The sequence below is a fragment of the Lytechinus pictus genome, chromosome 2 (genome assembly GCF_037042905.1).
Source record: "Lytechinus pictus isolate F3 Inbred chromosome 2, Lp3.0, whole genome shotgun sequence".
Taxonomy (NCBI): Eukaryota; Metazoa; Echinodermata; class Echinoidea; order Temnopleuroida; family Toxopneustidae; genus Lytechinus; species Lytechinus pictus.
The window spans coordinates 61,113,217-61,129,365 of record NC_087246.1 but is presented as its reverse complement, the minus strand read 5'-3'; the positions used below and the strand labels follow the sequence as shown (position 1 = coordinate 61,129,365).

At 35.6% G+C, this 16,149-nt stretch overlaps 1 protein-coding gene across 1 annotated transcript; it reads right to left on the bottom strand.

Annotated features, from left to right (window-relative positions):
* Window positions 1-9,596: 9,596 nt before the first annotated feature.
* On the bottom strand, window positions 9,597-15,062 carry LOC129270137 (metabotropic glycine receptor-like). The gene is made up of 2 exons (XM_054907542.2): window positions 14,905-15,062; window positions 9,597-12,108 (listed from the first exon to the last, which is right to left on the bottom strand). Exons 1-2 carry the CDS (start codon window positions 15,019-15,021, stop codon window positions 11,866-11,868), a joined length of 360 nt encoding a protein of 119 aa, XP_054763517.1. The 5' UTR covers window positions 15,022-15,062; the 3' UTR covers window positions 9,597-11,865.
* Window positions 15,063-16,149: the final 1,087 nt, after the last annotated feature.

Genomic DNA, 16,149 nt, shown 5'->3' with positions numbered 1-16,149 from the left:
GGGCTAGTCCTAATAGTTACTTCTTAGCTGTATTCTTATAAATCAACATTAATGTATAATATCATAATCCTTATTTATATAATGCAAGCGCGAAGCGAGAGCAAATTTTTTTGAAATTTTATGTATTTTTTCCTAAAATTTGAACATTCTAGGCAATGTTTCATATCTGAAATTACTTTGAGTATTGACATAGGACCGGGACATCCTTAAGACATGTCATCCGATTTGAAAATGATGACTATCTTTCTATTCCTCTTGCTAATTAAGCGCGAGATGAAACAAAAGGGATAATTTAATCATTAAATTGATATCATATTTATTAATGCATAATGAGGGCGCTGAATTAATGCAAGTGCAAATCGCGAGCCGAAATTTTTGTTTAACTGTCATGAAAATGGGATTTTAAGTAGTTTGTTGTGTAATCAATATTGACATATACATAACTCGCCAATCGAAATGCGAGCGTGCAGCGCTAGCTGATACGTTTTGACAATCAGGCCTGAAAGGGATATTTTGAAAACTTTATGGAATACACGATAATAATAAGTATCTGATAAATCAAAATTTGCGAGCGCGCAGCGCCAATAGAAAATGTTAATATTCTGACCATAAAACTGCCATTTTTACAGAGCACTTTATTAAAAATCAATTTGTAAATCACACAAAATAGTGAAAGTTCCATTTCCGAGGTGAAATATGTTTTGTATATTGACATACAAACTTTATATTTAAGCTCCACATTGAACTAGTAATGTAAATCACCTAACAGGCAATGCGAGCGCGAAGCGCGAGCGAAAATTTTATGTAGTGACATGAAAGATTCTTTTTATTTTCCAAGTCTTCCCCTCATTTTAATCTTTTTATTCAATTGTCTTTCTCCTCTTGTTTTTTCTTCTCTCTTTTCCCTTTTTTTTTTTCTTTCCTTTTTTTTCCTCGTTTTTTTGCTCCGCCAATAGGGGGGGGGGGGGGGGGGCTCGGGCCGCCCTGGACCCGCCTATATATAAGAATGCATTTTAGAACCATGTATGTATTCCACCTAGGGCCTGCGATTTCTTTTCACAATAGGATGTTTGTTGGGTCAAGAGTGGCAATTAGGGGGTCCTGTGTCCTCTGAAAGCTTTTCAATTGAATTAAATTCTACGTCTTCAGGAGACGGACAGTCAATCTGCCCGAAACGTCGAGTGTTCTCTCCCGCTCTTGATCTACAACTCAATTCGCCGACTCAAGCCAGCCAGACCTCTTTCATCAACTCAAGCCACTCTTACCTCTCCAACTCAACCAGCCTACTACTCAAGCCTAATATAATGCTACTAAGAGTTATCATTTCACCGGAGAGTTATAGGGATGCTTGAAACGCCAGTCAAGAGAATTAAGAGATAAGATACAAGTGTGATTTCACATTCTACAAATGCAAATCAATTAATCATAAACCATTGTTACAGGAGAAAAAGGAAACATAGCAAATAACGAATTACGTACACTGTTAAAAACCCTGATTTTACAGGGGAAAAAAAAAGATTTTGCAGAAAGCAATAACAGAATCATTCTGTAAATTCATAAAACAGTAATTTTTCTGCAATTTAACAGAACAGGTCTGTTTAAAAAGGGTGTTTATTTAAGGAAATTTGTAAGGTTCCATACACCAAATACCAATTTCCTGTAATTTTACATGATATAATGTAAGATTACGCAATCTGGTAAGATTAGAGGTGTTCTCGAGACTCTGCTGCACGAACTTCTTTTGTTTTAAGGATAATTTTTTTTAACAGTGTATTGAACGAAAGACAAGGAGAACCCCTGAATTAAGGACGATTACTGTACACAAATGACAGTGACTGCTAAAACGAAGGACATGATTATTTGAAAATAGGTCCCCAGAGGCGCTTAAAGCTAAGAAACATTTCATATGTTATTCGAAACAGATCATGTAACTCATAACATGCCAATCATTGAGGAAATCGATACGAAGGGGTTTGTTTGGATGGAATCTGCACATCAATACTCCCTGAACCAGAATCTCTCACCTGCCCTTATAGCTATCCCCTAAAGTATACAAGCACAGACTAAAATTGTCACTTTAACCAAAAATTATATGCCATGTCTAGAGTGAAGACTAGACTCAAAACTTTCTTTCTGTCTGGTAGAGTCAGCCACATTATATTCTTACTACTTTACACTCTGCATTATGCTCTATATATGCGAATCGCGAAAACCAAAGGTCTGTGCCTGCAAAGCAGTTAACCCCTATCTTGGTTGTACACATCATGTGTGTGTGTAAGGGTGGGTGTGTGTGTGTGTCTGGGGGGGGGGGGGGGTGGACACTACATTTTCAAGAAATTCTACCAAAAGTGTGCACCAGATTTTTATATTTCAATTTTGAAAAATATACATATTTATAAAAATCGCTTGGAATAAACACATCGTGTCGCTCTCTATAGGTTCTATATAGGCCTATATAATCTTTTACCCAAAACCCCAAAAGAAACATACAAAATATTAAAATTTCTTGCCCCCGTAGGAAAACTCCTGCCTATAGCCGTTTCTCTTCCCACCTCCATCTTTCACAGAATCAGCCCTAACCCCTAGAATCTCCACTTAAAAAAAATCTTCTCTTACCTTCTCTCATTTCTCTCTATTCCCTTTGCCGTTTGTGTTGAAGCACTTCAAGACGAAATCAATACCAATCGTCTAAGGACGTTTGATTTTGATCAAGGAGTTAATATTTCAATCTCAAATGCGCCTTGGAGATAAAGCTGTTTTCTTTGTGATCCAATACTGACAGGGAGATGCTTTCCTTAGGTTATTCACCGTCCACCATCTTGAAAACGACAACATCCGACAGGAAGTTGAGAATACTCCTTTTGTTTGGCAGAATATCAGTTCATGTCAAATCCAAAATCATTTTTACAAACATTTAAAGTAAACTTCACATATTTGGATGATAGGTGATAGGAGACTTTATGTGGATCCGACTTCCGGGCACGGGGGGGGGGGGGGGGGGGGTGGTGAAGCATAACTTTGTTTGAAGAAACCCGAAAGAGAGCTCTCAAGTAATTGCTCATTTTATGCATACGGAATCAACCAAAAGCCTAACAAAATGCTACTTTCTAATACTAGTATGCATCTGAACCGACAGCATCTTACTTATGGCTTGGTCACAAATACCATCAAGAAATCTTACGAACGCCGTACGAAAGATTTTAGACCATTTCATATTTTCGCAAGATCTTCTCAAGAAAGCCGTACAAAACCAGCGTTCGCAGACCGCTCGTAAGTTAACAGCTAAGTCGCTGGTCTTGATAAAGATTTTTTTTTAAACGTCGTTCGAAACGCTATATATTGGTTAGTCACCGTATGAACTTCGTTAGACCATCGTAAGAGTTGCACGTGCGAACATTGTGCGACAACAGAAATCGTAAGATGGCCGTAAGTCTGAAGAAAAAATAACTGAATGCGTTCTTACGAAAAATGTAAGAATTCTAGGGCCATTAACTGTATAACCGAAAATCATTTCGTTTCTTGAGTTGTTCTTAAGAAGGCCGTAAGAATCTATGCCTACTCTACGAATCTCTACCATGTCTACGAACGTCAGAAGTCATACGAAAAGTGAGATTTGTACAAACGCATCGTTCGTACGAACCTTTGTGACCGAAACTTTCCTGGTGGGTGTTTCATAAAGCTGTTCGTAAGTTAAAAGCGGCTTTAAGAGCGACTGGTTAACCTTTCTTACAGTCTAAATAATCACACATGAACATTGAATGGTGAATATCATTATCACAAGAAAGGATCACCAGTCGTTCTTAAAGTCGCTCTTAACTTACGAACAGCTTTATGAAACGGCCCCCTGAACCTGGAAAAGTGGCATTCGTACCTGATGTCTTTTCATCAATTAATTGAGTCTTGAATGGTGTAGGAGTTACAATTAGTTTATCAATAAGACTCTGGGGAATTGTTTCTTTTCATATTCTGGTAAATTTTGAATTTGATATTTGCTAATATAATATAAAGAAATTATATTTTTGATGGTGCATAAAAACACGATTTGACATCAGCTTTAATATTGATGGGACATATTCATGAGAGAGAAGAAAATAGGAAAAAATAGGAATAAAGATAGAAGAAAACTAAAGAAAGAGCTAGAGTGAGAGAGAAAGGGAGAAATATATATATATATATAAAAAAGAGATGGATGGTGTAACAATTAATAACAATAATACTTCTTTTACATAGCGCATAATAAACTGAAAGTTTCTCTACGCGCTTTACAATAAAGGAAACAAAATACACATACTGCAAACAAAGAAAATATACTTGTGAATTACAGAATTACTTAATATTTAAATTTACAATTATTTACCTATAAAATAAAAAACCTATACTACACCTAGTTATAAGTTTCGGAAAAGCCTGGGTTTTGAGTAAGGACTTGAAAGTTGAATAAGTGGATGCCTGTCTGATATGTAGGGGTAATTTGTTCCAAAGGGTTGGTCCAGCTAATGATGTGCTACCATAAAAGCTTGTGTGGGTTGGGGAATTTGAAGAAGTACTTGTTTGCTTGATCGAAGGTTACGGGGTGGGTTATAATCATTTAGTAAATTGGACAAGTATGATGGAGATAAGCCATGCTGAGCTTTAAAAACTAAACAAAGAATCTTAATTGTGATGCGCTTTTCAACAGAAAGCCAATGTAATTTATTCAGGGTACTGGTAATGCTGTGTTGTCTCGGACATGTCGGAGTACGAGTTACTAGCCTAGCTGCAATATTCTGCAACATCTATATACAGTGTATGTCTTTTTGGGGAAGACATACACCCTAACCCTAACCCTTCATACACATACAGGACATAAATCAAAATATAATTGAGGAATCTTCATTATTTGACCACCTTTCCTTCCAAATCATTTTGAAATAAAATTAAAATACATTACGAATTGTTCACGAATCACACGAGAGGTCACACAATTTTTTTTATAATTTCTCGGATTTATTACGAATGATAACATTATTCACATTTTGTACAATATAATACACGAATTCACACTCATATGGTTCTCTCTAATAAACACTAGTTGCGGAAGTACAGAAATTCTCTTTATCTTGTAATAAAACGGGTATATGCACATGATACATTAAGAGCCTCTTGAAAATGAAAGAAACTATAGATTTGTTCATATAAGGTAAATTACTAATCGTAATTGTAATCAAAGTCTTAATCTTACTTATTTTCTTAAATAAAATATACTAAATATGAATATTCAAACGGATACTTTTTCACATTTGCATAAATCTTTAAACGTACATTCTTGCAAATTTTATGAACTCATTATTTCAGATATTCAGGAAAATGAATGTAAGCATTTTCACAAACAAAAGGGACACCTGCCTCGTATAAAACATTTTTAAAGAAGTTTACGATGAAACAAGGAACATGATAGAACATTCATTTTTTTGTGCATACTCTGGGCTATGCCTAAGTAAATATATATAATAATATAACCATGCTTTCGAATAATACTTTATTCAGATTGAAAAATGAACAAACACAATCATAAGCGCAAAAAGAATTAATTCATTCCCTTCTGAACAAGAAATTCATAACAATTCAAGGCCCGTTTCATGTTCATTCATGAAATGTGGGGTGTTTATAAAAATAAGACCTTGTTGGTTTTCTTTTCTATTGGTACCAAGACAACAATCGACAACCGGCAATAGTCAACATCTGAAAGAGATGACACAGTTCTTTAAATTGTTCTTTTCCAGCGTACGTGTAAAGACATCAAGTAGGGATCAATACCTTTTAATCCCATACATTGAATTCCTAAAAGACCATTGTAGCCAATATGCCAGTCCCGTGTCTTTACACGGACTATAGGAATTACATGATGCAAAAGACTGTATTAAAAAAGTCACATCCTCATTTCGTTTTTAGTTTCAACCCATTAAAAATAGCGATCACAAGTAGTTGCATACGAAAAATAATATTTTAAACCATGATATTTAAGAAAACTATGAAAATGATATTTTGGAAGTATTCTGAAAATTTTCAGAAAAAAGTAAACTATGCTCTACACTCTGGAAGGTAAAATGTCACTTCACATTTGATACATTTATTAACTGAAATGGATAAGCGTGCGTCTGTAAATGTTTTTAACAGAAATATGGCGCAATATATGACAAGAATTGCATTCATCTGTTGATTGTCTAACAGGGCGTTTCTCACCATATTTTGATCAAAGAATAATATTGTGAATAAATGTGAATTGCCAAACCCGAATTAAGTAAGTCTCTATACCACTACCACGTTTTTCAAAATTTAAACAAAATTTATCTTTAGTTTCAGTCAAACAAACGAAACCGAATCCAAACTGACCAATGACATGTTATTGGAAATATTATTTGGTAGGTCTAGAGTCGTATACAATCTGGATTTGTGTTGTGTAAGGGCGTGATTCCGGCATTGCAAAGAAGAAAGATGAACAGGGAAGATAGATAATTGGGTGTTGACGTTTAAAAAAAAATAAATATGGGACCTTTGAATCATGCACATAAATCTACGTTTTTGTTTAAGAAAATCAAGAATGTAGCTTGCATTCACAAAGTATGACAATAAGCTAGCAATTTCAAGCCAACGTTATTATATTAAAAATGAATAATATGAGTACATTGTATATGTCATATTGAAAATTAATTGTTTTGGATATATTTGAGCTAAACCTTATCATAAAAAACGATATAGGAATGATTGAACATTTCAATTGAAGAGGCATGTATTCTAAAAAAAAGAAATGTTTTAAAACTTGGAATTGAAGTCAGCAGTTACCCGGTTATGCTTTATCCCAATTTACTTTCAGTACCACTCTAAGAAAAGCAACCGTCCTCGATGACTTTTTAGGTGGTTAAAAATGAAGAAAACAAAGGGAAAGCAATGGGAAAAAAGAAGCAAGAAAGTTTGGAAAAGAGATTTTAAAGTTTTATTTTACTGATAAAAGTCACCTTTACTTCAATCGGTCTCTCTCCCATTAAAATATACCCTGGTACCGCTCCTGATCGGAATGATCATTTTTTCACAAGTAGGCAGGACCTCATTTACTTAATAATTTGAAGTTAACACGAAATATAGCCTCGGGCATTTTCCAACCTTTTCCAAAAGAAGAATGATAAAGTTCACTTGGTGTCGAATAAATTTGCAAATTTTCAAAATCATTCAACTGTGAGGCGGAGTTAAATTTCCAAAGGCTTTCTAAAAGGCAGTTGCGATCATTTTTTTTCACATGAACCTGAAATATGATTGTATTCAAACGTCTTATTTCTTTCTTTTCTATAAAAATAAACATATGAGGTTTAAAGCCATTCACAAGAACAATCACAATTATATTGTATATTAGCAAATAGAGGTATAAAATCATTTTACATCCGGACAATGCGCTATTCATTAATGAATGCACTCCTGTTAAACATTTAATTATTATCAGAATGCATGCAACCATTTAAATCCTTTGTTATCCGATATTTATGAAAGTCAGGAATTACATGGATTATATCACCTTGAAATTGAATTTTAAGTGTAGTCCCTTTGATAAATGGTTGTAGCTTTAATAGTTAAAAAAATCTTCCAAGCACAATCAACAATAAAAAAGGTTTCAAAGTATTGCTTGAAACAGACAAGAAATTTATTGAGAATGGAAACTTTTACATCACCATCGCTGCTCACTAAGGAATTATTACCTCTGATTATTTTTAGGTTGACGAGAGGTATGAATGTAATGGAGCATATACAAAAAATATAAAAACAAAACTTTTCCAATTATTTTGACGAAATAAAATATAGTTCCCTCTTAAGAAAACAATGCATAATGCAAGCATTCGTCAATGACATTAGCAATTAAAACATTCATTTGACTAGCGATAGTGTTTATTCTTTAAAAATATAATGTATTTATAAATCTTGTTCGAATATCTCTCGCTATTTTCCACATCAAAATGTTCACATTTATCTACAATTTTAGTTTAAAATGTTAATCTTATTGCCATACACATCAATGGATAATGATGCATTATAAATCGGAGTGTCTATAATCGAAAAAGCTAACACATGGTTCTGCTATACATGTATAATGAACGAAAATTAGTTATATTCTTGGAGATATCAGGCGACAATACCGCCTTGAATAATAATTCACGATACCATGTACACTGTTCAGAAAACACAAGAACAGTATCAAAACGACCGTTATGATCATGATTGCATAATCAAGCGTATAATCACTCGTAACTTTACTAAAGCATTTCGACTGAATATTTAGTAATTAACTACATGTCTCTTTTAAAAGTGAACATGGCATGAGTGGTGAAGATGCAAATATTAAATAGGCGACGACGGAACTCAAATCATACTTCGCCCCTCTCCCCCCCCCCCACGTCCACACGCCTAAACAGACCATTTCTGTGTCGTTTGAAGACTACCCATTTCATGCACCTTTCGTGTTTATACCTCTTACTTTTCTAATTTGCAATTTTGCTATCTCCTGCATGCTTATTCACTTACAAATACTCTCCTCCACTACACACACATCAACACGTCTACAACATCACCCTCTCTTGCTCAAAACTGTTGATCTACAGAATTCAGTGTAATACATTTATACCTCTCATATTTGTCTGTTTTCTACCCTCCTGCATGCCTACCCTCTCCCAATCATCCCATCTCTCCTACAAACATTCACACACAAACTAAGTTACAGACACCATCCATCTCTTGCCCATAACTAGGGAGCTTTCGCAACAGCTACGCAGACTCTTTCTAAAACGTAGAGTATCTGTTATCAATTGCCCTTCTTGACAAATGAAGTCTTTATCTGAGGATCGGTAAATCGAAAGAGCAGCAAACGAAATATTTGCGATTTTTCGTCCGCTCTGAAACGTTGGACGAAACTGCTGTTCCGTTGCAAAGACCCTCGACAGAAACTTCATAATTATGTGACTTGCATTTTCATTGCATTTGCTGCTTTGAAGGATTAATTCCGTGAAGCTGAGCAAAAACTCAGTATTGTTTAATCTAACTGAACAGAATAAAACTTCTGCCACACCACGCTTTTCCCATTCCTCCCAACCCCGTCTGTCCCTTCTCGTCTCGCTCCAGCATGGAGTAATATAACACATATGATCCAAAACAAACTGTCGTTCATTCGCCAACACGCACACACACACACACACTCCCGCCTTCAACCCACCCTAACAAGCTCACACACACCCTCAAACACCCTATTCCACACATCGACATTTCTACACACACCACCTCTCTCCCGCTAATCATTTGTCTATTTTCACAAAGTTAAGTTTACCTCCACTACCATTCCTTTCGTGCTTGTTTATCATACTTTATGTTTGCACCCATTTTAAGGTCAAGTCAACCCCAGAAAAATGTTGATTTGGATAAGTAGTGATAATCGAACTAGCACAATGATGAAAATTTCATCAAAATTTTTAAAGTTTCGCTTATTTTTCACAAAACAGTTATATGCACAACTCAGTGACATGCAAATGAGACAGTCGATGATGTCCCGCACTTACTATTTCTTTTGTTTTTTATTGTTTGACTTAAAATATTTATTTTTGTACAGATTTGACAGTAAGGGCCAACTTGACTGAACCACATAGTATTGAAATAATGACAATTCCACGTGTTCGTCATCAGTCTCTTCATTTGCATACCGACCGGGATGTGCATATAACTTTTATGTGAAATTTTAAAATGTCATAACTTTCTTATTTTACATCCGATTTTGATGAAATTTTCAATGTTATGCTCGTTGGATTTTTCTCTTCTTATTCAAATCAACTGTTTGTTGGGTTGGACTTGTCCTTCAAGTTTTCCTTTTTCGCTCCCATATACATCCACATAGCTTCACACATCATTTCTGGTGTCCCTCTCCACCCCTCTCTCTGTGACTTCTTTAAAGACTACCCGTCACATTAGTACTCACGCTCATACTTTTACAAATAAAGGCACGCACACACACCAGCATACACACACACCATCACACCCACAACACACACCCTAAAACAACACACAGCTCTATATACATACCGGATACAGTCATGCCCTCTCTCATTCTCTTTCTCTCTCGTACTGAAACGTACATCCCATGTACGCACATTCACAGCTTCACACCCTCTGTTACACACCCACACCCTCACTCACAAGGCAGTACGCACACCCATACTAACACATACCGTTATCAAATCAAGACCCGAACCCGTGCACATTCATAGCTTCACCCTTCACCCTCTCTTTCGCACTAACACACACACGCGCACCCCTGCATTACCTCCTCATTCTTTCTGGCACAAGACTCACTATAATCACCATTCACCACTCCCTTTCAAATCTTTCAGACGAGCTTTCCTCCACTATATTTCTGCTGTTGTTCGGTTGCTTATCCAGTTAAACAGCACACATCCAAACTATGAGACGTAGCAATAATCTAATAATCATTAAAGCATGAAACTATAAAAACAATGAATCAAGCACTGTAGCTGCTTTGCGTTTCACTGGACGGGACTCGCAACACAATGAATGCACATTCTACCTTAACAACAGCTGCATACAATATTTCATTACTAGAAATCTTCCATTCCTATATCAATTATATCATTTCTTAAGAGGGCAATCAATTTTTTTATGAGTCAGTCATGTGATGAGAATGTTTTTAAATCTGTGCGAGTACAAGATTCATAGCGGTGACACAGGATATTATTGATGTTATTGGGTGGCTGACTATTAAGGTCTACCACGCCTTGATTTTGAAACTTGTAACTTCAGGCCAACCCCCACTATTTCAGGTCCCTTATATTTGTGAGGTGAACAGTATATAATGTTAAATGTTCTTTATGAAAATTTAAAATGTTAGTATAAAACATTGTCTCCTTTTCGCTCATGATGAATAATGAAATTCATTCTGACACGATAGAGCGAGTTCGCTTGTAAACTCGAGTAATGTCATATATTACATTACGAACACACACCGCATCGGAGACTGTTTTATCAACAGAAGTAATCTCGCGTGTCAGAATGATCTTTACCATGTAACTCGTTTTTAAGACTTCTAGTTAGAGATCTGATTCTTCTCTGCCAATCACAAATTCTGCTCCAAATGCCATGACCATCTCCACCAACATTCGGAGCACAGACAATGATAAAAATGTGTGTAGTTGTGACATCAAACACCGACCCTCGGTCCGTTGTGTTTTATCCGTCTTGGAAAGCTGCAACAATGGAACTGTGAAGTATATTGCAATCGCAGCGATACAATGTTCCGCGAGATTGCTCTAGCAGACGTACTTATCTCCTTGTCGCTTGTCGCATTACATCCCGATGTTGTTTTTAACTAACATAACAAAAATGTGTGTAGTTGTGACATCAAACACCGACCCTCGGTCCGTTGTGTTTTATCCGTCTTGGAAAGCTGCAACAATGGAACTGTGAAGTATATTGCAATCGCAGCGATACAATGTTCCGCGAGATTGCTCTAGCAGACGTACTTATCTCCTTGTCGCTTGTCGCATTACATCCCGATGTTGTTTTTAACTAACATAACGTCTGGACAAGTGCTTCTGAGACCTATTTAACGGTTGACTCTTGGTGATTTCTCAATGATGAAATAACTCTTTCTTTACTTACAAATTAAGATGCCCCAAACTCTGTTTTTCATTCATTTTCAAAATGTCTCGATATTTCCTCTAGGAACACATATTTGTAGTGTACATAGTCCACATCCGCAGTCACAAACACACGGAATAAGGAGTTTTGTATTTTTTCCACAAAGGAGAAGGTAAAAGTCATTTCTCTTTCACCAAATTGTCTTCAAATCCAATCTCCTTTGGTCGAAGCGCTATTAGTCCTGCCGTTGTTGACTGTATAAGTCACCTCGGCAACTCCGTTGGAAGCACAACTGAGCTCGTGCTCGTTCGAGTCTATCAGCATTTGTTCTGTGGCTCGGGCCGCTTCGGCCATAGCGGTGAGCTTGCGGGTCAGGTGAGGGTTGCCAACTACCATGTTCCTCGTTTTCAGGAGTTCCAGCTGCGTATATAGTCTCTTGAGTTCTTCCTACAAGTCAGGTGTGTTGATAGAATGGAGTTGGAGAGTGGAGGAAGGAAAAAAGGAAAATAAAAGAAAGATTTAAATATAATGAGATAAAAATACTTAAGATTATGTAAGAGCGTAGATACTCAAGATTGTCGATCCTTGCTTTATACTTCACTTCAGTCTATCGACGCTTGTTGTAGAATGAAAATGAAAATCCGAAATCCATATTTTATTGTTCGAAGTAGACATAAATAATGAAATACTCCGAACATTTTCGTTGCCCGCAGCAGCCGCTGTGCAGCGCAAGATCGACGAGGCTCTCTCTATCCCTTTAATCGTTGAACGTCAAACAGGGGAGCAGCACTTCCGATCTTTTAATGTCTTTTGGTCTGACGCGGCCGGGGTTTGAACCCCCAGATCTCCTGGTTCATGTGGTTGTGAGACGCACGCTTAACCAGCTGAGCCAACACACCGGTTGAATGCATTTTCATTGATCAGAAATTATAATTCTTTCCATCTCTCTTCAGGAATCCTAGCGTTTTTGGCATAAACCCGACTATCATCAAGATTGAACATGTTGTAAGTAAAATTAAATAAGATTCATCAAAACTCCCTTGGATTTTCAAGACAAGTGCAAATAATAACAACAATAATAATAACAAAACATCAATTATAAAGCACATAATAAACCGAATATTTGCGGTTTACAATAGAGAATACATATCATAATACATAATATATAAGAGAAAAGCCATGTGTGCCTACGTATTACAGTATTACTATTACACACAGATTGATTATATAAAGATATGAAATCTGTATATATTCAAATCTATATATGCTCCTTATTAAAGGTCAAGTCCACCCCAACAAAAAGTTGATTTGAATAAAAAGAGAAAAATCCAACCAGCATAATGCTGAAAATTTCATCAAAATCGGATGTAAAATAAGAAAGTGAGGATATTCTTAAGTTTCGCTTAATTTCACAAAACAGTTTTATGCACATACCGGTTGGTATGCAAATGAGGGAACTGATGACATCACTCACTCACTATTTCTTTTGTATTTCATTATATGAAATACGAAATATTCTAATTTTCTCCGCATTGTCCTGTGGAACAAAGTTTTATTTCTCCCTGGACATGTGGAATTAACATTGTTTAACATTTTATGGTTCAGTCAAGTTGGTCCTTATTGTGAAAATCTGTAAAAATTGAAATATTGTATAATTCAAACAATAAAAAACAAAAAAAATAGTGAGTGAGTGACATCATCGATTCTGTCATTTGCATGTGACTAAATTGTGCATGTAACTATTTTGTGAAAAATAAGCGAAACTTTAAAATGTCATTACTTTCTTATTTTACATCCGATTTTGATGAAATTTTCAGCATTATGCTTGTCTGATTTTTCTCTATCAATTCAAATCAACATTTTTCTGAGGTGGACTTGACCTTTAATAATTAAATCTTTTAGGGCCTGCAATCGGAATTGAGTCAATTGTATGTAAGGACTAAAGGGAATAGACTTCTGCCATCGTATGATAGATATTGCATCTCTTGATTTATTTGCCTTCCATTTTGTTTTGCAGTTGACCGCTATATTTATAGAATAATTGTAAATTTGGTCAGCATAGGTCAAATCTGATATGTTTGTTTTATGGTTTATGGTTCGATTATTATGGTTTTGGTCAAGAAATGATTTGTTATGGTGACCATGATTCTAAGAAGAACGCAATGTTACCTGAAATTATTCCTAGAAATCAAGTATGATAACTTTTTTTACCCATTAATCTTGAATTTAATTAAATGGCGAATTCAAATCGCATTTAGATTCTACTACATGTATATACGAAGATGTGACCTTTTTGAAGCACACTTCTAGAGTTCCTGAAAATATCGTTGAAAATTCTTGACTAAGGAGGAAAATAAGCGAATCCATGATTGGATTGCTTTAGAAAAAGCTCTTTTGAAATAAGTGTTTATTCTCATCAGTTCCCTTACGGGCTTTCTTCAAAATAGAAAAGAAATAAACTCGTTTATAAACGGATATCAAAGAATAAAATGTCTTAGAATGTACCCAAGAGCACGAGATTAGAATAAGGTAAATCCCGGTGGCGAATGACTTGTTATCGTTGGAGATGACTGTCCCAGTTTTTACGTATCGAATACCTGACTGATAGAATTACCCATGTTTGCCAAAGTCGGTGGGATGTGGGCCAAAAGTCCCTTGCGAATCGTTGCAAAGTACAAAGGTTTTCTTTTCCTCTTTTTATGTCAAAGCCCTTCTCAGAAGCCCATTAAAGAGTAAATTGAAGATGGAGGCAGGAAATAGCGACGGTGTGGATACCTATTTTCTCGTGGATACATTGTCATTCAATCTCAATCAGAATGTGGATCAAGAACTAGGTGAAAGATTTAAAATATTCAGAGCTTTTGGTGATAACATTCATCCGTCATCCATACTCGAAATATTATTATTGTTGGAAAATAGATGAATTCAATTTTTCAAAATAATTTGTCATTGTGGAAAATATAAATAATTGTGATGCAAACCTTAGTCTTCCTTTTTGTAAAATTGTGTCACATCATTTGCCCATTCAAAACCAAGTATCGAAAAATTGGTGATCATGATAGAAATAATAACCTACATTACCTGCATGAAGTAGATATTTTGCATATTTTTAAAAATTAAAGTGTTTTTATACATACGCACTACTCTATATTGTGTACTATAGAATCGAAGCACATTTACACTTAAGCATGACTTAAGTCTAACTTAATTCTGTAAAATGTAATCTTCAGTATTGATACTCACTTGAATATCTACTTGGTTAAGCGGCTTTTCTTCATGCTTCACCATGAGGCCTTGTGACGAGAGTGAGTTAGTTGCATCCCACGTCCTCTGTCTAAGACCAGTAGTGCCAGTTTTCATACGGTTATCCGTCTTATCCCCTTTGCCGTGTAATACAAGATAGCACTAGACAAAGAAAAATACAAAATGTATGAATATACACTAGATCATAACAATACCCATATAGTTTCGTTGAACAAAATGTGAAAAGCCCCGAAATACAAACAAGATACAATAAACCTTATTTCAAACAAAATCCAATCCAGAAAACAGAGGTTAGTGAATAATCGCTAAATGAAATGGCCAATCAAAACCATTGTGTGATGCACTAGTGTGTGTCATTTCCCCCGCATTAATGTTAATCACCTGGGAGACAAGTTAATAAGTCATTTGACCTAGAAATTTTGTCTGTCTTTGGCCAAGTCAAACATTCCAATGTGAAAGTATTTTCGTAATTCTTCATTATGAGAGGTATGTGTAGCAATCTTTTCCCAGAATATTTTTGGGCACTACTAGAAAATGCACAAAATGACTGAAGAAGTACAATCTACATGCACATACCTCTTTATAAAAATCAAAAGTCCCTTAAAACTAAACAGGTTGAGATAGATCTGATTCTTTTTCTTGATCAGCAGAACACCTCCTTTGAGAAATAATATACATGCGTCATTCGTACGTGAGGTTCTCTCAGTAAGGATAGTGTGATCACATTCGAGATGTGAGTTTGACATCATGCACTATATCACTTGAGAAGGGCTCGCGTTTATTCATTGTTTCCTGTTTTGAATTAATTTCCATCATACTCCACGCATACACCATAGGGGCGATTAGAGTTCTCAATACCTCCAAGCTTATAGTCAAAGGGAGATAATAATTATTATTTCCAGGTATTCATTATCTTTAAAATTCATATCATTTCAATTGTGGAATAGTCCTCAAGAGTGACCAAAGCATTAATGATGATGTCATAACATATCGACAAAAGACACTTCTTTCCGCACCAGATACAGAAAGGCATCTCATGTTTCTTCAATATTACAAAGTTAGGTTTCAATGGTATATTGACATAAAACATTATTATTAACATATTCAATAAGATAATATAAGAAGTTCCATTTTCTTTGAAAAAATATTAATCGAAGCTCCCGGGCTTCCCGTGGAAGAGAGGGCGGGAAATGATTTATCTTATATATCAACAAAGCAAGTACT

What these genes read in the sequence shown, in the direction of transcription:
- LOC129270137 (XM_054907542.2), bottom strand. Translation starts at nt 15,021, where the DNA reads ATGAAAACTGGCACTACTGGTCTTAGACAGAGGACGTGGGATGCAACT. An exon ending in TTAACCAAGTAGATATTCAA is followed by an intron (nt 12,109 to 14,904) that starts GTGAGTATCAAT and finishes CCTGACTTGTAG; the next exon opens with GAAGAACTCAAGAGACTATA.